This window comes from Marmota monax, unplaced genomic scaffold (genome assembly GCF_021218885.2).
Source record: "Marmota monax isolate L192 unplaced genomic scaffold, Marmota_monax_Labrador192_F-V1.1 WCK01_AAM20220418_F8-fsc00038, whole genome shotgun sequence".
Classification (NCBI taxonomy): Eukaryota; Metazoa; Chordata; class Mammalia; order Rodentia; family Sciuridae; genus Marmota; species Marmota monax.
Window position 1 is genome coordinate 6,878,573 of NW_026692498.1, and position 21,950 is coordinate 6,900,522.

General features: G+C 53.2%; 4 protein-coding genes across 7 annotated transcripts; 2 read left to right on the forward strand and 2 right to left on the reverse strand.

Annotated features, from left to right (window-relative positions):
* Positions 1 to 10: 10 nt before the first annotated feature.
* On the reverse strand, positions 11 to 1,712 carry Ccdc85b (coiled-coil domain containing 85B). Its single transcript, XM_046445771.1, has one exon. It carries the CDS (start codon positions 1,543 to 1,545, stop codon positions 937 to 939), a length of 609 nt encoding a protein of 202 aa, XP_046301727.1. The 5' UTR covers positions 1,546 to 1,712; the 3' UTR covers positions 11 to 936.
* A 2,536-nt stretch (positions 1,713 to 4,248) lies between these two features.
* Fibp (FGF1 intracellular binding protein) lies at positions 4,249 to 8,542 on the forward strand. Of its 2 annotated transcripts, none has more exons than XM_046444578.2 (10): positions 4,249 to 4,399; positions 4,619 to 4,817; positions 5,015 to 5,141; positions 6,038 to 6,138; positions 6,676 to 6,809; positions 7,145 to 7,253; positions 7,330 to 7,393; positions 7,658 to 7,744; positions 7,834 to 7,931; positions 8,421 to 8,542. In XM_046444578.2, the coding sequence occupies exons 2-10, from the start codon at positions 4,702 to 4,704 to the stop codon at positions 8,488 to 8,490; spliced, it is 906 nt and encodes a 301-aa protein (XP_046300534.1). In that variant the 5' UTR covers positions 4,249 to 4,399; positions 4,619 to 4,701; the 3' UTR covers positions 8,491 to 8,542. The 2 variants fall into 2 exon arrangements, with proteins under 2 accessions (XP_046300534.1, XP_046300533.1); XM_046444577.2 differs by having other exon boundaries at positions 4,250 to 4,416.
* A 178-nt stretch (positions 8,543 to 8,720) lies between these two features.
* Ctsw (cathepsin W) lies at positions 8,721 to 12,352 on the reverse strand. The gene is made up of 10 exons (XM_046444601.2): positions 12,220 to 12,352; positions 11,680 to 11,764; positions 10,796 to 10,909; positions 10,268 to 10,419; positions 9,921 to 10,017; positions 9,761 to 9,841; positions 9,552 to 9,677; positions 9,312 to 9,376; positions 9,034 to 9,237; positions 8,721 to 8,950 (listed from the first exon to the last, which is right to left on the reverse strand). Exons 1-10 carry the CDS (start codon positions 12,304 to 12,306, stop codon positions 8,840 to 8,842), a joined length of 1,122 nt encoding a protein of 373 aa, XP_046300557.1. The 5' UTR covers positions 12,307 to 12,352; the 3' UTR covers positions 8,721 to 8,839.
* Positions 12,353 to 14,541: 2,189 nt separating this feature from the next.
* Positions 14,542 to 21,640, forward strand: Efemp2 (EGF containing fibulin extracellular matrix protein 2). 3 transcript variants are annotated; one of them, XM_046445697.2, is made up of 11 exons: positions 14,542 to 14,560; positions 15,671 to 15,788; positions 16,015 to 16,063; positions 16,695 to 16,901; positions 17,451 to 17,573; positions 17,853 to 17,969; positions 18,112 to 18,231; positions 19,447 to 19,566; positions 19,653 to 19,779; positions 20,006 to 20,201; positions 20,977 to 21,640. In XM_046445697.2, the coding sequence occupies exons 2-11, from the start codon at positions 15,678 to 15,680 to the stop codon at positions 21,136 to 21,138; spliced, it is 1,332 nt and encodes a 443-aa protein (XP_046301653.1). In that variant the 5' UTR covers positions 14,542 to 14,560; positions 15,671 to 15,677; the 3' UTR covers positions 21,139 to 21,640. The 3 variants fall into 3 exon arrangements, with proteins under 3 accessions (XP_046301653.1, XP_058435454.1, XP_046301651.1); XM_058579471.1 differs by lacking the exon at positions 14,542 to 14,560 and adding an exon at positions 14,615 to 15,011; XM_046445695.2 differs by lacking the exon at positions 14,542 to 14,560 and adding an exon at positions 15,224 to 15,366.
* The last annotated feature ends 310 nt before the right edge of the window (positions 21,641 to 21,950 follow it).

Consider the following 21,950-nt stretch of genomic DNA (forward strand, 5'->3'; position numbering starts at 1 on the left):
AAGCCTCCCAGAGAGGGCAGCTGCTATTTATTTTCCTAAAGAGAGTATTTTTGTACAAACCTGCCAAAATGGAATAAAAGGCTTGAAGCTTTGGCCTGGATGCCTGGTTGGATCCAGATGCTTTTAAAGAGACAATTTGGGGTAAGAAGTTCTAGGTTCTGATCTCAGCTCCTGACTCACTGCAGTGACTTTGGTCATATTCTTGGCCCTCAACTGTCTTATCTGATAAATAGGGTTATGTATGCTCTGCCTCATCTCCAGGACCAAGAGGTGAGAATGACATGGGGTGCAAGCTAAGATCATAATTTCTCCCCCTGGGGGCCCACAGTGCTCCTGCGTGCGCCACAGGGGGCGCTGTTATGCCCCTCCACTTTCCGAGGAGCCGGCCAGTGGATTCTAGGTCCCCAACATCTGCTTCCTGCCCCATTGTCTTGGACAGGAAGGAGCCGGGAAGGGAGCTGGAGCCACTTCAGGGGGCTGATTACGGCCTGTCCGGGCAACCAACGGTGTGTGTGGGGGGGACAGTGGAGTACGACCTTTCTGCATCCCACCCCAGTGGATCCCCAGTAATGCGGGAAGTCAGCCACCTTAGTTCTGAAGCAGTCCCTCTGGAAGGAAATGATACCCCGTCTTAGCGTTCCCTCCCTCACCCCAGCCCCGGCGAGTCCTAGACAGATGCTGCCCAGGTTTTAGGCTCCGCTTCCGTCCGAGTTTATTAGTCCCCACCCAACCCCCAGCAAGTCCCTCCGCTCCAGCCTCCAGTCCCCCTGCTACCCCGCCAGCGAGAGCGGGGGGGCTTCCTCAATGTTAGGGATTCTTAGTCCATGCCAGCGGCCCCTATTACACTGCCGAAGCGACCGTCGAGGTACGGAGATCCACAGCAGTCCTGGCGCTCAGGAAGCAATTCTGGCGAGCGTCGGCGTAGAAGCAGCGCCCTCAGTCATCCGGGGAGCAGACGAGGGGCAACTGATCGGGGCTGCCCACGCTGCCGGTACTGGAACTCCCGTCGCCTAGGTCGCGGGGACCGCAAGGAGGCAGGGCTAGCTCTGGGGTCGGCCCGGCGCCGGAGCCCCCAGCGCCTCCGGGGCCGCCCCGGGGACCCCACTCTTCGCCCAGCGCCAGGCAGAGCTCCTTAAGCGCCAGGTTCTCCCGCAGCAGCTCCTCCTGTCGGCTCTCCAGCTCGGCTAGCTTCTGCCAACAGCCTCCCAGGTCCTCCCGTACCGCCCGGGATGCTTGGGTCCCGAAGAGCTGCCACTGGCGTGCGGCGCGGCGCCCGCGCTGGCGCTCCGAGTCCAGGAAGCAGCAGAGATCGCGCAGCTCCCTGTTCTCGGCCTGCAGGCGCCTGTTGAGCTGCTTGAGCTCGCGAATCTCGCCCAGGTGACCCTGCAGTTGCCGATTCACCTCCTGCATGAGGCGACCGCGCTGCACCAGTGCCGCCAGGCGCGCCGCCTCCTCTCGCCGCAGTCGCCGCACCAGCTCCTCCTTGCCCAGTGCCGCCATCTCCTCGTCCGTCAGCTCCTCCAGGCCGCCTGCCTCGGCCTCCATGGCTGGTCAGGCCGCTGGAGCATCGCCCGCCCGCCGCCGCGGCCCAGGAGCCCGACGTTGGGACCGGCGCCGCTCGGGTTCGGGCTCGGGCTCGGGCTCCGGCTCCGCGGGCGGCCAGCAGTGCTAGAGGTAGCGTAGGCTGCAGCAACCACCCGGGGGTGGGCACGCGGCGGGACGCGCGCCGAGGCGGGGCTGCGTGACGGTACCAAAGGACAACCAATCCGGCAAGCCTCTCCGGAAACGGGCGGGGCCTGGGCACTGAGCGCCTCTTCCCGCCCATTCCGACCCGAGGGATCGCGACCCCTGGCGCCAGTCTTAACTCAATTTGGAGGGGCTCAGTCCTTCCAAGTTCCAGATCTCATCAATCCTGAGCCTAAGCCTCTCAGCTTCATCTGAGAACGAAGATTTGGGCGACCGCTTCTGACTCCTTCCTGCCCAATCCGCGACGGAAACCAGACGGATAGCTTTCCATTCTCTCCTATCTTCTGTGGAATTCTAGTCTTCGCTCTCTAAGCATTACTCCTAGCTCCTCCGGATCCTGAATTCAAATGTCCTGGCTTCATTTATCAGTCTACCCTTCTTCCCAGGGAATTGGACATCCAAGAGATTCGTTTATTCAGTAAACCTTTATTGTGTGTGAAGCTCAAGCAGAAATAAATTTGACCAAGATCCTGATCTTGACCTCAAAGAGTCCAAAATCTGGTGAAGGAAACATGCTCAGATTAACAAGAAGCAAAATGTTGGAGGAGGGCTGGGAGTGTAGCTCAGTGATAGAGCGCTTACCAAGCATGCCTAAGATCCTGTGTTCATTTCCAGTACCAAAAAGAAGAAGAAACGCTGGCTGTGGTGGCACACGTCTGGAATCTAGCATTTAGGGAGGCTGAGGCAGAAGAATTGTGAATTCAAAGCCAGCCTCAGCAACTTTGCTGAGGCCTTAAGCAATTTAGCAAGACCCTGTCTCAAAATAAAAATATAAAAAAGGGCTGGGATGTGGCTCAGTGGTTAAGCACCCCTGGGTTAAATCCCCAGTACCAAGAAGGAAAAATAAAAATAAAAAGGAGTGGGCTGGGGATGTGGTTCAAGCGGTAGCACGCTCGCCTGCGTGCGGCCAGGTTCCATCCTCAGCACCACATACAAATGAAGATGTTGTGTCCGCCGAAAACTAAAAAAAAAAAAAAAAAAAAAAAAAAAAAAACATTAAAAAACTCTCCGTCTCTCTCTCTCTCTCTCAAAAAAATAAATAAATAAAAAAAAATAAAAATAAAAAGGAGTCCTCAAGTATAGTCTAGAGGATTCCCAAAAGATTTCTCCAAAAAGGTGATATACAATTTGACCCTGAAAGGTGAATAGGACTTTGCCAAGTAGAGAGAAAACTATGTGAGGGAGAGAGAATAGCGGAGTGAAAGACACTGATGCTCCAAAAAGCCTAGCTGCTTTGGGAACAATGAGAGTAGCCTGATGTTTTTTCAAAGACAGAGGTGCATAGAAAGTGGTGTGGAAGAGTAGGTGGAAGCCAGATTTTCTTTTCCTTTTTTCTTTTTGCAATACTGGGATTGAACCCAGGGGCACTTTATTTCTGAACTACATCCCCAAACTCTTTTAATTTTTTTTTTCTTTTTGAGACGAGGTCTAAACTTTCCCAGGCTGGCCTCCAACTTGCATTCCCCTGCCTCATCCTGAATCCCTGGGATTACAGGCATTCACTACCACATTCAGTTAAAATCCTTAAGAGATTTCAATACTAGACTGGAGAGTTTCCAAAGGCCCACAAGGATTTAAAACAGGGGAGTAAATTTTAAATTACGCACTTTAAAAAGATTGTTCGGCGACTTTGTGTGGGATGGACCCTGCGAGGACCCTGCGAGGAGAGAAGGGAGGCAGGGATAGGCAGGGAGATTAGTAACATTGTGTCAGTGAACAAGGAGAGCTAGGCAGACTGGGCTGGGACTGTGTCAGTGGGAGTGGAGGGGGTGAAACAGATACTAAAGATACTCAGGAGGCAAATGCAAAGAGAGGAATCTGGGCGAAAGTCCAGGTTTCTAGTGTGAGAATTGGGTGGATATTGGGGCTGTCACTGAGATAGGGAAGCAGGGAAGAGATCTGGGAAGAGCAAAACATCTGTCTAGAATGTGTTGAGCTTTTGAGGGGCGTATGGGAAGACAGTACGGAGAGACTTAGTAGATAGGCAACCCTGTGGATGCTGGCTCCAGTAAGAGTTCTGACGAGTCCAATAAGGTTATTAGCTGGTGTGAGAATGAGGATTGTGGTTAAAACCATGGTGGGAGCAGGTGCCCTGTGTCCAGGGAAGGTGCTCAATTGCAGGATGATCAGAGGGATCCCCAGAAAGAGCTCTTGGAATAGGACCCCACACCCATTTTGCAGAGGAGAGACTTAGGGTAGAGAGAGCCCTGTGATGTTTAGGATGTAGATCAAAGTTGAGAGGCCCCAGGAGGGCAGAGATGGTGAAAGGAAGTGAGGGGAGAATTTGTGGGGCAGGAGAGATGAGCGGGAGGCACTTAGGATGCCCTCCTGAAAACAGTTCGGATCAACAGAGTAGGGAGAGCGAAAGATCTGGGATATATCCGTCTCAGTGTAGGGAGCAGCTACTCTACAGACAGGCTTTCTTAGCTGTCCCCGCCCCACCCCCTCCGTTCCGGAAGTGGTCCTTCACTGGCTCCGGGTGCTCGGAGCGTAATCTCTGCGCTCCCGGAAGTGGTCCGGCAACCGCGCGCCGGGCCCGGGCAGTGCCAGCTCCTGCTCGGGGCGCCCCGGGCCCGGGCGTCGCCATGACCAGCGAACTGGACATCTTCGTGGGGAACACGACCCTTATCGACGAGGACGTGTATCGCCTCTGGTTGGATGGTTACTCAGGTTGTGGGGGTCCTTCTGGGGGAACCAGTGGGGCTGAGCAGTTGTTTTGAATGTAACAGGGGGCGGGGCCAGGACTCAGACATCCTTAGTGGAAGTGGTCACCTGGCTTGGAATGAGGCATGTAGAAGGGTTAGTGCTGGCGTTCCTGAAGGGACTCAGGGGTCAGGGGGGCTGGGTCTTGATGATGGCACCCACTCCCCAGTGAGCGACGCTGTAGCTCTGAGAGTGCGTTCGGGAATCTTGGAGCAGACGGGGGCCACGGCGGCGGTGCTCCAGAGCGACACTATGGACCATTACCGCACCTTCCACATGCTTGAGCGCCTGCTGCACGCGCCACCCAAGCTACTGCACCAACTCATCTTCCAGATTCCGCCATCCCGGCAGGCGTTGCTAATTGAGAGGTGCTCACCTGGTGGATGGTGGGGACGTCAACCAGTCTGACCGTATACCTGTTTTGCAGGCTGAAACCGAGGTCTGGGAGGGACGGAACTTACTTAAGAACTAAGAAAGTTGAGAGATGAGGCCAGCCCCAGGCCCTGCCGGGACCCCTTTTCCCCTCCTTTATGAAGAGTTAGTGGTGTCTTCTTGCTTCCACAAGATACTATGCCTTTGATGAGGCCTTTGTTCGAGAGGTCTTGGGCAAGAAGCTGTCCAAGGGCACGAAGAAAGACCTGGACGACATCAGCACGAAAACAGGCATCACTCTCAAGAGCTGTCGGAGACAGGTAGGCACTGCACCCACAGTCCATTTTCAGTCCTCTCCTTTATTCCATCCCTAGGCTACTGTCCCACCTCCAGCCTCTGATTGTGGCAGCAGCTTCATTCCTAGTCTCTTCCCCCCTCTTTTTGTTCTTTCTAAGTCATCCCCTCCCTTATGGCCAGGATGACCTTTCATAGGTACACATCTGACCTTGGCTCTCCCCTGCTCATAAATTCTCATTACCTCTTGGGTAGAAACTGCACATCTTGCCTTTAATCTTCAGCCTCTCCTGCTCCCTGCAGACCTCTCGAGGCTTTCATTTCTCAATTCCCAGGATTTCTTTTGTTCATGTTGCTTTTACCTGGAAGGTGCTATTTTTGACCTTATCTGTTCCCCTGAAATTAAAGTCTTCCGCACAAGACTTTTTGTCAGTGCCAGGGAGAAGTAAGCTTTTTGAGCCTTTGATGCCCTTCTTCTGTGCCTTCCATGAGCTCCCCAAGTATGGCTTTGAATTCCTAGGACTTAGGAAAGTCTGTTCCTGTTTAAGTTCCTGAAGACTCAAGAGAACATGATGGTGCAAATTGGGGTTACATTTAGAGAGAGGAGTGAGTAAGAGTGGCAGGGGGCATCACTCATTGGTAGAGCACTGGCCTAGCATGCAGAAGGCCCTGGGTTCCATCCCCAGCACCACGAAAAAGAAAAAAAAAAAAGTGAGTAAATATTAATTATTCAAGGCAAGATGACAAAAGCTGGCAAACATTTGTTGAATTGATAATAGCTACTAATAACTAGTAGTTTGTTGAAGAACTGGCAAGTGCTAAATCAGCATCTGCCACCTGAATAGGTGGTTAGGAGAGAGAGGGATGTTCATTGGGTGAGCACATTCTAACCAGTCTCCTTCCTCTCCTAAATGCCCTCTAGTTTGACAACTTTAAGCGAGTCTTCAAGGTGGTGGAGGAAATGCGGGGCTCCCTGGTGGATAACATCCAGCAACACTTCCTCCTCTCCGACCGATTGGCCAGGTGAGGGGCCAGCCATCTGCCCTTCTGCACATACCTTCCCTGGGCCCTAAGTCTGACCCATGTTGCTCACTTCAACTTCTTCCACCTCCTAGCTTTACTAGGGGGATGGTTATCCCACTTCTAGTCTGTACTTTGGATCAGACTGACCTGGATTCAAATTCTGTCCTGCCATTTTGCATCTGGGCTGATATGAGGTGGCACATTAAGGTACTTAGGAAGTGCTCAGTAATGGTAGCTGGTACCCTTGTAGTCTTCCACATTATTCCTTAATAAACCTGGGCTGAATGCTTCTCTGTGCACAGATGAAGAGTCCCATAGAGAAGTGACATGAGACATTTCACACAGTGAGTTAGGACAGAAAGAGGCCAGAATTTGGATGCCCAGCTGAGGTTGCCGGTGGGAGCTTGTTGCTAAGAAGGAATTTTTTTTATTCCACACTAAACATTTATCTAGTAAGCTTAATATTCAGGACATTATTGTAGGCACTGTGAAAAGGAATTTTAAGCACTGAGAGGACCTGCCTCCTCCTCCCTGCAGGGACTATGCAGCCATCGTCTTCTTTGCCAACAACCGCTTTGAGACAGGGAAGAAAAAGCTACAGTATCTGAGTTTCGGCGACTTTGCTTTCTGTGCTGAGCTCATGATCCAGAACTGGACTCTTGGAGCCGTTGGTGAGGCCCCCACTGACCCAGGTGCCTGGATACTCTCCCTACCCTCCTAGGGCCTGGTTCCCATCTGCAGTTCCTCCTGTAGGCCCAGTTTCCAGCATCCTTTTGTCTTCAGGTCCCCACCCAGGCTACCTCTTCTCATATCTGCTTTCCCCCACACACCTTATCTGCAGAGCAAGAGCCCACTGCTTCTGCAACGTGGCACCTGTCACTCCACCTTGAAACCTCATTTTCTCTTCTGTTCCATGGGTTGCAATGAGGTAGTGGGTGAGGAATGCTCAGGATCATATGGGATGGGTTTATTACCTACCCCAACTCCCTTCATGGGCCTCACACAGACTCCCAGGTGGACGATATGGATGTGGACTTAGATAAGGAGTTTCTCCAGGACTTGAAGGAACTCAAGGTGCTAGTGGCTGACAAGGACCTTCTGGACTTGCACAAGAGGTGACCTTGGGAGTCCATGGGCAGGGCCTGAAGTGGGGGCTGAGATGGCTCTAGGCATAACCCTTTCTCCCTGTAGCCTGGTATGCACTGCCCTCCGGGGAAAGCTTGGCGTCTTTTCTGAGATGGAAGCCAACTTCAAGGTCTGTGGCCCTGTCCAGCCTCTCCCCTGGCATCTTCAGCCTACCCCTCCCGGCAACTGTGCTCTTGCCTGAGGTTAACTGGCAGGTGGCGATGTTGCTCCCTCTGCCCGCCTGTGAGGAGGGACAGGCTTATAAACTGAGGGGACCTGGTTGATTGAGGGAGGTGGATAGATTTGAGGAGGGGCCTCTCCCCCTCACCCTATAGCCTCTGTGCCCAGCTCCTTCTGGGCAGAAAGCAGAACTCCCAGGGTCCCTGCCCCACAGAACCTGTCTCGGGGGCTGGTGAATGTGGCTGCCAAGTTGACCCACAATAAGGATGTCAGAGACCTGTTTGTGGACCTTGTTGAGAAGGTGAGATGTCCTTCCTGCCACCCTGGGATCCCTGACTCAGCCTGTCTATGGATGGTACTGGTGATACTGATTGCTCTCTTTACCCACAGTTTGTGGAACCCTGCCGCTCTGACCACTGGCCACTAAATGACGTGCGGCTCTTCCTGAATCAGTATTCAGCATCTGTTCACTCCCTGGATGGCTTCCGGTGAGAGACCCCAGACCTTGTGTCTAGCTTGGCCTTGATCCAGCTGGCCACCTGCCAGGGTTCACCCTCCTGCAGACTCAGGGTTCCCTGTCTTGCTGCCTTAGGGATTTCTCTTAGAATCTGTATGACCTTAAGCAAGTTATTTAACCTCTCCATACCTCAGTTTCCTCCTATAAACTGAGGATAATAATTAGAAGAATCACAAGAATTTATGAGGACTTGTTGGGTATGGTGGTGCACACCCACCTTAATCCCAGCTACTTGAGAAGCTGAGGCAGAAGGATCACAAGTTCAAGGCCAACCTGGGCAACTCAGCAAGACTCTATCTCAAAATAAAAAATTTAAAAAGGGGCCAAGATTGTAACTCAGTAATGAACAAGCCTGGGCTCAATCCCCAACCCCCCCCCCCCCCCCCCCCCCCCAAAAAAAAAAAAAAATATATATATATATATATATATATATGAGGACTTGTTGCTGCTTTCGTTACAGGCACCCAACCCTCTGGGATCGGTACATGGGCACCCTCCGTGGCTGCCTCCTGCGCCTCTATCATGACTGAGGCTCCTCTTCTATCCTGAGCACACTGAAAATAAAGTTGCCATAAGTTTGAAGACTGATTTTCACTCTAGGGAGAGGAGCATTTGGGGACATGTGCCGTGTATACCTGTGTATACCTGAGTGTCATTGGTGTATGCCAGCCCCTCTGGGACTGGGGCAGGTCAGGGATACTGTCTGTTATCTCCCCCACGTGCCATCTCCATGCCCCAGCTAAGTATACCGAGGAGCCAAGAGTTTTGTCTTGGTTTATTCAAGTTGTATAGAAGATTGGGAGGATAGGCAAAAACCTCAGGCAGGGCCTGTGTAGAGGCAGCTGGCATGCAGGAGGGGCCAGCAGGCTGCTGACACGTTTAGGGAGGGCAGGAGACTGGCTGCTTTTTAGCTGGTTTTCCCACACGGGCTGTGACTGGGTATTTGGTGATGCCACAGGTATTGCTTCCTCGGTGCAGTCGGAAGTAGCCCTAGGAAGTTAGGGGACATCAAGGCCAGAAGGTGGGAGAGGGCCTGTTCTACCCTGACCCCTCTTGCAATGGATCCTACTCACCTCCTCACCCCAGTTGTCCCCCCAGGAGTTCTTCAGAATCCAGTAAGGGGTGGAGGGGCGAGGACGGCAACAAGATGCAGAAGAGGCCGATTGTATCCCCTCTTCCACCTTGCTCTTGCCAAAACCCACCAGCAGGACAGAATGATTCACAACCCCGGGGTCACAGGTGGTGGGTGTGGCCTTGAACACACCATTCCGGTAGTGCTACAGGGGCAGAAGTGTTGAGTCTGAGCCCACCCATCCCATATGCCCCACCTCCCACGTCCTACCCTACCCACCTGCAGTGGCTTCATGTTGATGGTCACTGTGATGGGGCCTTGGGTAGCCAGGTACCAGGCAATTGCTGGAGATGGAGGGTGCAATCAGGTCCTGCCTGCCCTGGGGTTGCTGCTCTTGGCAGAGGGGTGTCCCTTTCTCCCCCTACCCCCCACCTCTGTCTGTGGCCAGTCTGGGTGCCTCCATCCTAGTTTCTGTCCCTCAGCCCCTCCATCCCCTGCCCGTGTCCGCCCTGGCCGCACTCTGCTCATTTTCCTGCAGCATGATGAAATCCTGGATCCAGGCCACCTTCTTAAACTTCTTGGCCAGGCACATGTGGGCCCGGGTGTGCCCCTGGAATGGGTAGTCCTTTTCACTGGCCAATCCACCTGAAGACAAGCAAGATAAGGAAGGAGCCTCTGCTGCTGAATCTCCCCCAGCCCTGTGCTTGGCTAGCGATGGGGATACTCACTGTTGTTGAGGACAGTTATGTATGCATCCCAGACGAAGCCACCCTTGCAGCCGTCCCCACAGTGGCCACAGTCAAGCAGTTCTGGGGCAGAAAGGGACAGTGTGGGTGACCAGGCCCCTATCCCTCTTTTCCCTGTCATACACCCCTCTCCCAGCCATACCCTGCACAGAAACTTCCACGGACTGTCGGTATGTGATGCCCCACAGGGCCTCGATGTTGCCTGCAGCAGCCATGGCCCAGCAGCACTTGCAGTTCCCCTGGGAGGTTAGAGGGTAGAGCACCGTGGGTGTTCAGGCCTATCCTCCCTTCTCCCACCCTTGGGCTGCATACGGATAAACCTATCCAGGTGAGGGCAGATACCTGGTTCTTTTTTTAAATTAATTTTTAGTTGTAGTTGGTCACAATGCCTTTATTTATTTATTTTTATGTGGTGCTGAGGATTGAACCCAGGGTGGCACGTGCTGGGCGAGTGCTCTACCACTGAGCCACAACCCCGGCCCCAGATACCTGGTTCTTGATAGATGAGATGATGCCATCTGCGTTCCGCCAGTCACAGGTGGAGGGCAGAGGCTTCCCTGCCTCTTCAGGCCCTGCCTTTCTTCCCATGCTAGGGCTCCCATCTGCTTTCCAGTGTCCATAGATCTTTCCAAACTCCTCCTCTGGGGGACAGACAGGGCCACAGAGGTCAGTTTTGACCCCATTTTCTCCATATTCTGCCCCTTCCACCCTAGTCATCCACATCCTTGGCCATTTGGGTCCCTCAGAGGTGGCAAGATAAGGGTACTGGCCACACCCGCCACCTCCTCTTCACACCAAGCTCTTTGGTGGTAACTTCTGCTTCACCTGCTGCCTCTAGCCCTTGAGCTGGGCTGGGACAGGTTGGCTGAGTTCCTGCCCTTGCAGTCTGAGACTTGGGACAGGCACCCTTTGGTCCTCAAAGTAGAAAGTCTGTTCTGTCCGTCTGCTCTACCAGTATATCCTACAGGAGATCCAGCTTTCCCACCCGCCACTTGTGGCCCAGGAGGGTCCAGGTACCTGTGAGGTCGCTGAATGGAGTCACCCCAAACTCAGCTGTGCCCAAGTCCTCCTCCTGTAGTTGCTGAGCCTTGGCCAGGTTCTGGGCAAAGATGTCCAGGCGGCGAGCATACTCTACACCAAAAGAGAGTTATCTCAGGCTGACTCCCAAGCCCCCTCAGAGGCAGGAAGTGGGCACTGGCGGGGCATGTTCCTACCCAGGTGGGCACTGGCTCCTTTCCTGTAGCCCCTACAGGCTCTATGGTAGACAATGGGCGAGGAAGTGGTTACCCAACCCACCTAGAGTTAGGACTTTCCCAGAGGCAGCAAGAGGAGCATCTTCCCACCCTGGGGAGGCTGAGTGAAGGGCAGAGTGACTCAGAAGGGAAAGTGAGTGGCTGGAGACCGGCTTCCTGCCAGGCCACATCCGCCACCCCCTCTTCACACCTCTGACCACAGATCAGGAGCTGGAACAGGGTAGGGTGGAAGAATGGGGTCCAGATCAGCCCCCTATGGAAGAGGAGATCCAGGACAGAGGGGGCAGGAGCTGGGTTGGCAGCTCATGGGGAGAGAGGGAGTCCCTACCTTGGGGACAAAATGGGTATGTTTGGGTGCTTGTTCAATGAACTCATGACTAGATGGTAGTTCCTTTTCCACTGCCTGGAATGGCAGGGAAATCAACTGCAGGGCTAGGAGAGATGCCCAACAGCTGCCATCTTCCCTTCAGGAACATGGCAAAGGATGCTCCTTCCTGTACCTACATGTGCATTTGGAGAACCAAGTAATATATCCCCAGCCCTGCTGAAGTGAGTAGCCTGGGCCAAGCTTATCTCCCACCATGAGCCTCAAGTTCTTCATCTATTTGGAGTGGGGGCTAGACTGGAGATTTATATGACCCAAGATACCTGCTGGGTTCAAGTAACTCCGATTGAACTGGATTTGGAACAACTTGAAGACCTCTTTCAGCTCCAGTGGCCAGGGACCTAGATTCTGGCAAGGAATCGAGATGGAAGAGAAAGCACAGGTGGAAAACTCATTGCTGGGACCCCACCTTAGCTCCATCTCCTAGGACTGGGCTAAGGTGTCAGTGAATTATCTTTCCTGGTCTTCCTTTGTGAGCCTGGACACAGCAACCACCTTTCCAGTCTCTGTTACTCCCTCAGAGAAATAGGCATGGCAAGCCAAGTCCACCCTTCCTTCCTTCTTTCCTTCCTGTTCTTTTTATTAAATCAGGCGAGTTTTACCACTGAGCCACATCCCTGGTTCTTATTTATTTATTTATTTTGAGACAGAGACTCTTTAAATTGCTGAGGGTCTCATTAAGTTGCTGAGATTATAGGCTTGTGCCATCTTGCCTGGCGACAAGTCAGTTGTTTCTGAAGGGATGATCCTGGACCTGGTACTGGTAGTGGGGAGGGTATGGGGAGCAAGTTGGGAGCACTTACCTGGGCTCCATGGGAGCCTGTGATGTTCTGGGTTAGGCTTGCCAGTAACAGGGCCAAGATGGTGAAGAGGCAGGTAGTCAAAGCCATGGTGGTGCAGCCCCAAATGTGTGCATGGGCAGGAAGCTGTCCAGACCAAGCTGGAGGGGGTGGAGCTGGAGAAACCACTAAAGGAAGCTGGGCTTGAAGTAGGGGTAGACCCCTAGAGCACACAAGCTGCCTCAGGCATTCATGTTTTTGTCCCTCTATTTGCCTGGCTGTTCCCCACCCCAATCCTTTTTCTTTATTTAACAGTGCTCTAGGCCACTGTTCTGGGAAAATCTGGGGATACAGAGATGGATCAGAAAGAGACAAGGATAGATACTGAGTGGGCAGTGACAATAAAGGCACCGCTGCCATGATGGGAGACCCAGGGGGTTATAGGCCTCAGACACATGGCAACCAGGTGCGGGTAGAGGATGGTCAGTACTCCCTGGGGAATCATTCTTGCTTCTCCTATGCAGTTGGTCAATACAAGGGCCACCTCCTTCAAGAAGCCTTCCCTGCTCCCCTGTCCTGTGGTATAACCTTCTTCAGCCCCATGAGCCCCTGCTGCTCCTGTGCCTACTTGGCATCTGCCTCCCAATCATACCAGAGATGTCCAATTTACCTGTCTTCATTGTTCAGGACAGGCCTACATAGAGTAGGCGCAATTTTTTTTTTTTTTTTTTTTTGTTGTTGTTTGTTTGGTACTGGGGATTGAACCTGGGGTGCTTAACCACTGAACATATCTCCAGCCCATATTTATATTAGAGACAGAGTCTTGCTGAGTTGCTTAATATATTAACATAGTTGTGCAACCATCACTACTAATTTCAGAGCAGTTTCATCATTCCAGAAGAAATTCTAGGGGCTAGGGTTATAGCTCAGTGGCAGAGCACCTGCCTAGTATGGGTGAGGCACTGGGTTCAATCCTTAGCACCACATAAAAATAAATAAAATAAAGGGATGCTCTCCATCTACAACTACAAAGCATCTTTAAAAAAAATTTTTTTGTAGTTGTAGATGGACAGAAATGCGTTTATTTTACCTGTTCATCTTTATGTGGTCCTGAGGATTGAGCCCAGTGCCCCATGCATGTCAGGCAACCACTCTACCACTGAGCTATATACCCCCAACCCCATATAAAAACATTTTTCAAAACAGTTAAAAAAATTCCATATCCATTAGCAGTCATTCCATGTTCCCCCCTTACCTGGAAAACCATTAGTTTCTCTTTTCCTATTTTGAATATTTTATATAAATGGAATATGTGTTTTTTTGTGTGTGTCTGGCTCCTTCACTGGGTGTATTATTTTAAGGATTAATCCATACTATAATGTGTTTCAGTATTTCTTTTTTAAAGATTTTTTTTTAGTTGTAGATGGGCACAAAATCTTTATTTTGTTTATTTATTTTTATGTGGTTCTGAAGATCGAACCCAGTGCCTCACACCTGCGAGGCAAGTGCTCTACTTCTGAGCCACAACCCGAGTATTTTATTCCTTTTTATGATTGAATAATATTCCACTGTGCGGAGGTACCACATTTTGTTTACTCATCAGTTGATGGACATTGGGTTGTTTCTACACTTTGGCTTTCATATACAGTGAAGAGTGTGTTTAGATTTTTTTTTTTTTTGTGTGTGTGTATACATGTCTTCAGTTCTCTTGGGCATACATACACCTCCAATTCTCCATACCGTTGTCAACACTTTGTTATTGGCTGTCTTTTTTATTTTAATGAGCTATGTTTTAGGGTTGCTTTTCTTTCATTTTTTGGTGGTACTGGGGATTGGAACCAGGGGCGTTCTACCACTGAGCCACATCCTCAGCCTTTTTATTTTTAATTTGGAGAGAGGGTCTCGCAAAGTTGCCGAGGCTGGTCTCGAACTTGCATCTTCCTGCCTCAGCCTCCGAATCACTGGGATTACAGGCTGCACCATGAATGTGATTTTTAAATGCTCATCCCAGAGGCTGGGAAGAACGGTGGCAGGAGCGGGAAATTAACCCTCAGCCTTTCGGCCTGAAGCTCTCAGGACTCACCTGCTCGTTCCCTTCTCGGTATATCCCCTCCTGGCAGCCACATTGGATGCGATTGTGGGGATATACGGGGATGGGAAAGGGCAGGGAGGAGCGACTATTCCCGCTCGCAGCCTGGCCCCTGGGGGATCTCTGGACACGCGGCCCTTTCCCGTCTGGTCCCGCCTTGAGACGTGGGCAACGCGAGGCCCCGCCCCTTCCTGGGAGCCAGATCCGCCCAGACTCCGCCCCCAGGGCATGCTCTGTGCCGCGCGCCTGGGCTGGAGGAGGGTCGGGAAGCGGCTGGTACTGTCCCCAGTCACGTTGCGCTCCCGAGTTCAGGCTTGCCCGCCTTCTCAGGGGGTTCCATTCATTTTGGGCCAAAAGGGAATTTCCGCCCCAGCCCCCAAACTGTTGTAGTTCTGCGGACGCAGGGCGCGGGGAAGGCCGTGAGGAGTGAAGAGACCACCTGACTGAAGGCGGGCCTGGGGTGGAGGGCAGATGAAGACATGGACAGTTTTGCGCCTGGGAGCGTCTCATGCCTGGATGAAGTTTTGGGACTGCTTAGTGTGATGGTCTGAGGGCACAAAATAAAATTCTGGAGCGAGTTAGAGTGAGGATGTGGCAGACCAGTATCAAGTGGGGGTCTAGGTGCCCAGTTACCCTGGGAGGCACAGAATCAGCCTGCGTGCTTCGCGGGACTAAGGAGTGGGTGCATAGGATGGGATTCTGGAGGCACAGACTGGGTAGAGTCTAGGTGCGCAGAATAACATTTTTGATGGGGGCTTGGCATCAAGGCCAATGGCCCCAGGACCTAGCACTGGGGGACCGTGGCCGGGCGCCCGGAGTCGGCTCCGGCTGACGCCGCGGGGGATCGGGTGGGGGCCTGTGGCCGGCCGGGGGCGGAGAAGCGGGGGTCGGGGTCCCTCCCCCTGGCGCGGGCTCAGGAATCCGCCGAAGGGCGGGCGGAGGCGCCGGGGTGGGCCGCGCCGCGGCGGGCGGGCGGGGGGCGCTTCCTGGGGCCGTGCGTCCAGGGAGCTGCGCCGTCCGCCCGTCCGTCTGCCCGCAGGCATTGCTGGAGTCAGCTTAGTAGCTGGTCGCTGCGGGCCCAAGTAAGTGGCAGTCGGTGGAAGGAGGGCGCAGGCCTGAGTGTCCGTGGAGTCGGCGCAGCGCAGAGCCGAGAGGCCTGCGCTCCTCGGCCCACACCGCTAGGCACTCGGCGGGGGCGGGGCGGCCCCGGGCGGTGGGCCTGGGACCCTGGCCTGCGAGAGGAGTGAGCCCCCAGCTCCGGGAGGCTTCCAGGGCCCTAAACACGGTCCTGAGCTGGAGAAGGCTGGGACCGGGGTTCCCAGTCCCAAGACAGAATATGGGGGGTGCCATGGCCGAGGCCCCTGACCCCTGCCCACCACCTCCCAGCCCCAGGATGCTCCCCTTCGCCTCCTGCCTCCCCGGTTCACTACTGCTCTGGGCGCTGCTGCTGTTGCTCTTGGGGGCAGCGTCTCCCCAGGATTCCGAGGAGCCGGACAGCTACACGGTGGGGACAGTGGGGCCACTGGCCTGGGATGGGATGGGCAGGGATAGAGAGACCAAGATCCTGGGTGGCTGCTGCTGGGGAAGATTCTCCTTTCCCCTGGTTGGTGGAAGACCTGGACACCATTGTTTGGAGCAGGCCGGAGGGTGGTGGAGCTCAGGCCCTTGCCTTGGCCTGGCCCGTTGGAAGAAATCTAGGGTGATCAATGGCTACCTCTGGTTCCTTCCAGGAATGCACAGATGGCTATGAGTGGGACCCAGACAGTCAGCACTGCCGGGGTGAGTGTGCCTGGGGGACAAACCACCCCTAGGAACCGGGAAGGGAATTTCTGCTTCCCAAGGACACCGCCACCTCCAAAAGCTGCAATAGGACCTCAGGGTCCTGTTCTCAGCCCAGTCCTGTTGGACCCAGGCTGATTCTGATTCCCTGGGAGCCAGCTCACCTAAGGCTGGCCCTTTCCTCTCCAAAAAACTCAGGAAATTCTGCCTCTACCCCCCCCCCCCCCATAGACCAACCATCAATAAGGCCCTGCCCGGAGGGGCCAGGTTGTGTACATCCTCTCTGAACCACTCTCTTGTGCCAGCTCTTTGTCCCATTGAAATCTGGGAGGACAGTGTCCATAGGGGTGGGTCAGAGGCCTGCAAATCTCTCTTGGTCCAAGTGAAAGCTAGAGAAAGGAGGAGAGTCACTTGGAGGTGGGAGAATGTGGGCAATAGTGGGAACAGCTGCCCTACCTCCAGCCCTGGCAGACCCTGGGGAGGGGTCCTGAACAGGCAGCTTGGCTTGTTGAGTAGAGAGAAGGCCTTACCCAATCACAGTGCAAAGGTGACTATGCTAGGCTCCTTGCCTCCCACTCCCTCCAGGGCCAGCCCAGGAGACTGGCTGTGTCTAACAGGTCCCTCTCTGCAGATGTTAATGAGTGCCTTACCATCCCTGAGGCCTGCAAGGGAGAAATGAAATGCATCAATCACTACGGGGGCTACTTGTGCCTGCCCCGCTCAGCTGCTGTTATTAATGACCTACATGGCGAGGGACCCCCTCCACCAGTGCCCCCTGCTCAACACCCCAACTCCTGCCCACCAGGCTATGAGCCCGACGAACAGGAGAGCTGTGTGGGTGAGTGGAGGGCCACTCTGCATCCAGGCTTCCTTTCTTCTCAGCAAGCTACTTCAAAACTCAGACCTCATTTTCCTCCCTTGCTCAAAGACTCCTCAGGGAGCCATCCATATCCTCATCCACGTCCTCACCATGGCAGGCCCTGTGCGTGTCCCACTGTCCCGCCAGCCCCTGGGATCCCGCCTTGTTTCCTGCAGAGACATGCAAAAACTCTGCCTCCCAGTCTCTGCCCCTGCCTTCTTTTTGGTCTGGACCCCACCCCTGGGAGCCATAGGCCTTGGGGGAGGGAGGATCCTGGAGTCAGTGTTGCCCCAAGGAGGGTAGAGTATAGATGAGGTCTTGTTTCCTGAGCTTCCCTGATGGGTGTCATAGGTTAGGGGTGCCCCCACATGGACTCTTACTTGTGCTGCTTGGACAGTCTAATTCATCTGTTCCTCTTTTTGGGGTCACTCATCACCCATGTGTCCATGTGAGTGGCATGTGGCTTGTGTCACCCTCCCAAGTTGAGGTGTCTCACTCATGTTTGATGGCATGTGGGATCTCCTGCAGATGTGGATGAGTGTGCCCAAGCTTTGCATGACTGTCGGCCCAGCCAGGATTGCCATAACCTTCCTGGCTCCTACCAGTGTACCTGCCCTGATGGCTACCGCAAGATCGGGCCTGAGTGCGTGGGTGAGTTCAGGGAGCGACCTTTCTCTGTGTCTCTGGCTTGGCTCTCTTCCTAGCACCTGACTCTCACCTGTCTCTTGTCCTAGCACCTGACCCTTATTCCAGCCCACCAGTAGGCCCCTGTCACCTGTGCCCTCCTGTTATCAGACACGGAAGATTGTATGTGGGTGTTTCCTGGCTGACACAATCCCCCTAGAAACAAACAGGACTATGGGTGCTGAGCCTTTAAGTCCCAGCCTGCTTGGGCCCCACCTGACTTCTGTGCTCTGCCCTCCTTCTCAGACATAGACGAGTGCCGCTACCGCTACTGTCAGCACCGCTGCGTGAACCTACCTGGCTCCTTTCGCTGCCAGTGCGAGCCGGGCTTCCAGCTGGGGCCCAACAACCGCTCCTGTGTGGGTGAGGCTGGGCCAGGCCAGGCTTCTGGGCAGGGAGGTGTGAGGTCAGGGAGCTTCCTTCCTGACCAGCCTAGGTGGAGTGGGGGCTCTGGACCATTCTTTGGCTTTCACCCTTCCCGTTTTTTCCTTCCTGGAACCTCTAGATGTGAACGAGTGTGACATGGGGGCCCCGTGTGAGCAGCGCTGCTTCAATTCCTATGGGACTTTCCTGTGTCGCTGCCACCAGGGCTATGAGCTGCACCGAGATGGCTTCTCTTGCAGTGGTGAGAATCCCACCCCTGTCCCAGCTCCTACATTGGTTCCCCAGGCCTTGCAGCTTTCTTTAATGTCCTATCTTCTGTAGCCACATATTTCCTATGTACTCTGGGCTAGGCTGGTGGGGAAGGCAATTAGGTCCCTACTGAAGTTCACTGGGGAAACAGAGAAGGATTTGGGTGCTACTCTTCCTGGGAGTCATGCCCACTTGGGTTTGAATCTGCACTAGGGCAAGTCACTCTTCTCTCCAAGCCTGTTTTTTCTATACAATGGGTTGTATGGAGGGTGAAGTCGGACAATAACAGGCTTCATCAAATCTTAAAAAGTGAACCATTTACTGAGAACTAGGCTGTTCTGGGCACTTTCCTCATATACTTGGCCTCGTTTCATCCTGTTTTCAATCATAGGAGGTGGGTATGATTTTTTCCTTTCTCCAAAATGAGGACATTAATCGCTCTCTCCAGGTTTGTGAGAGGATTGCAGAAAATAAGCATAAGTCCTGGGTAAACAGTGACTTTCATTTTCCCACTAAGAAGTTAAGTAACTTGCCGAAGTTCACACAGCAAGGGTGAGATAGTGCCAGGGTTCTATCCTGGATTTCTCATTCCAGGTCACCTGGCATGGTCTCTGTTTATATTATGCTTCACTGTGGAATACAGCCTTGTTGGTACCTGGCAGCATGAGGGGAACAAAGCCAGAAAAATGGTGCCCTGCCTGTGTAGTTCACAGTGTACAGAGGTGACTGGGTGCTTGGCCTGATTGTGGACTGCAGGAATTATCAGATAGATTATTGAAAACTAGAGCAGGCTGCACTTTCAGGACTTGTTTAACTGCTCATTTTATTGACAGTGAAACTGAAGTTCCCCCCAAATCAGTAGGATTCATACCCAAGCCTCCAGATTCCCAGGGTCCACCCCACTTATTGTACTTACAGTCCTGGGGTGAAGAGAGAGCTGTGAGCCAGAAGGCAGGAAGACTTTTCTTTTTTTCCTCTTTTTGGTGGTGCAGGGGATTGAACCCAGGATCTCACACATGCTGAATTCTTACCACAGAGCTATACCCAGACTTTTCTTTGAGCCCTCTATCTTCCTCTTGAGATCTGCAGAGCTTTTCTTGCCCTCTCTTCCCACACTCAGCCCAACTTGGGAATGGGCTCTCTCAGTACACCTTTGTGAGACTCAGTTATGAGGATGGCCCGAGTCCTCATCCCTGCCTTCCCTCAGATATTGATGAGTGCAGCTACTCCAGTTACCTGTGCCAGTACCGCTGTGTCAATGAGCCAGGCCGCTTCTCGTGCCACTGCCCACAGGGCTACCAGCTGCTGGCCACACGCCTCTGCCAAGGTACAAGTTCCCCGGAGGGGGGTGGGCAGAGTAATGTCAGGCCTGTGGCCTAAAGCCCGATTCTTAGCCCCTCTCTCTTGGCACAGACATTGATGAGTGTGAGTCTGGAGCACATCAGTGCTCTGAGGCCCAAACCTGTGTCAACTTCCATGGGGGCTACCGTTGTGTGGACACCAACCGCTGTTTGGAGCCCTATGTCCAGGTGTCAGACAAGTAAGTAAGCTCAATGCACTGCCTTTACAAAAACTACAACTCCCAGAGGGCTGTGGAGCAGACTGGCATCTTATTGGACTGGTGAGTGCCCCTGAGGACTGGTGGGAGTTATAGTCTTGTATCAGAAGTAGGCAGAGCCTCTTGGGAGTCCCTCCTTTCCGGGTTGGGCAATTTTGGGGGATGGGCCAGGAGCTCATTCATATTCCCCCACCTGGGGGGTCTCCAGCCGCTGCCTCTGTCCTGCCTCCAACCCCCTGTGTCGGGAGCAGCCTTCATCCATCGTGCACCGCTACATGAGCATCACCTCAGAGCGGAGCGTGCCGGCAGATGTGTTCCAGATTCAGGCGACCTCTGTCTACCCTGGCGCCTACAATGCCTTTCAGATTCGTGCTGGAAACTCACAGGGGGACTTCTACATTAGGGTAAGGCTCTCCTCTGTTCCTACCCCTCAACTGACATGCATACTCCAAAATGGAATTCCAGGAAGCCCTCAACAGAAACTAGATTGTACTTATGCCCAGACTCTCCTCTCAAAGCTCCCCGTTGGGAGGTAGGACTTCTTGGGAAGCCAGGGGGCATTCTACATTCCTAAGGTATAAATTATAGATGTTAAAGGCAATTCTAACAGGCCCTCAGGCACTGGGGTTTGAGACCTTGGGACTGGTTTTCCTATTTGGCCACAATTTGTTCACCCATGAAAATAGGACAGTGGCAGAGTTTTGTGAAGGGGTCCAAAAATCCATCTCTGTTAAGCTGTAGGGGTGGGGGTCTATGTGTGGCTCACTGTGAACAGTGAGAGGGTCTCAGACCCACGGTCCTCGTGCTGTATTCAGCACGATGAGGTGTTTGGTGTTAGAGCTTTTCTTTTTGAAACTGATTGCTTTGAAGGGGAATCTGCCTGCTCTGGACCACCAGAGGTCCCCATCAGTTTCAAGTCACACCTGGTCTTGAATCATCAGTGTGAACCCTTGTTAGGTAATTTTACCTAAAAGGGCAGGGAGAGGAGAATCTGAGGGCAGGGTAAAGGAGAGAGGAGACAATCAGGGTATCAGAGCCAGATGAGAACCTGGGTTATAGCCTGATGGCCAGGACTGTCTCCCCACCTCTCAGCCAGAGGGAGGGAGGTGATGCTGGGGTAGGGTCCTGGCACATGGGCTGACACAGTCTACATCTCCTGCCACCCACTGTGCCCTGCAGCAAATCAACAACGTCAGCGCCATGCTGGTCCTCGCCCGGCCAGTGACGGGCCCCCGGGAGTACGTGCTGGACCTGGAGATGGTCACCATGAACTCCCTCATGAGCTACCGGGCCAGCTCTGTACTGAGACTCACCATCTTCGTGGGGGCCTACACCTTCTGAGGGGAGGGACCTGCAGCGAGGGAGAAGGAGGAGCTACCCTCCCTGCAGCTCCCTGTAGCCAAGGAGCTTGGGACTCAGGAATGACTGTTCTGCTAAAAGGGAGATATTGTGAAGGGCAGAAAGAGAAAGGCAATAAAGGGAGAAAGAAGGAGTCCTGGTGGCTGAGGTGGTGGGTAACCTCAGCCTGGAGGAGGGGCTGGGCTTATGGGAGGCAGGCCAAGCCTACCTAAAGGGGGATGGGGGCTCTGTGTTCAGGCTGAGGGGCTCCACTGATGGGAGCTGGGAACTCTGTCACAGGCTTCAGTCACCCTGAGGGAGGAGAAGGTAATAAGGCATGCAGATCCTGGGCCCCAGCTGAGTTTTAGATCTGGCTGAGAAACCCTGGTCCAGACAGTAACAGAATGCCCAGGGTTCCAGTCCTAGCTGTGCCTCAAATTAGGTATGGAACAAGTCCTAGGTAGCTTCCTGGGCATGTTTTCTAATCTATAAAATTAGGCAACCAGTGGGTAGTTTTTCATCTTTTCCAACTTGCAGAACCTCTTACCAAAGGAAATTTTGTATGGTCAGGGGCCATCTGATTATACAGATTCAAAATTGCAATGCCCCACTGACTCCATCTCCCTAACCAGGGAACTCCAGGTCCTGAGAAGCTTGCTTTAAAATACACTAGACAGGCTGGTGGTGTAGTTTAGTGGTAAAGTGCTTGCTTAGCACTTGGGAGGCCCTGGGTTCTACTCTCAGCACTGCATAAGAAAAATAAGAAAAAAAAAAAAAAAAAAAAAAAAAAACCAACCCAGGATCATATGGTTTCA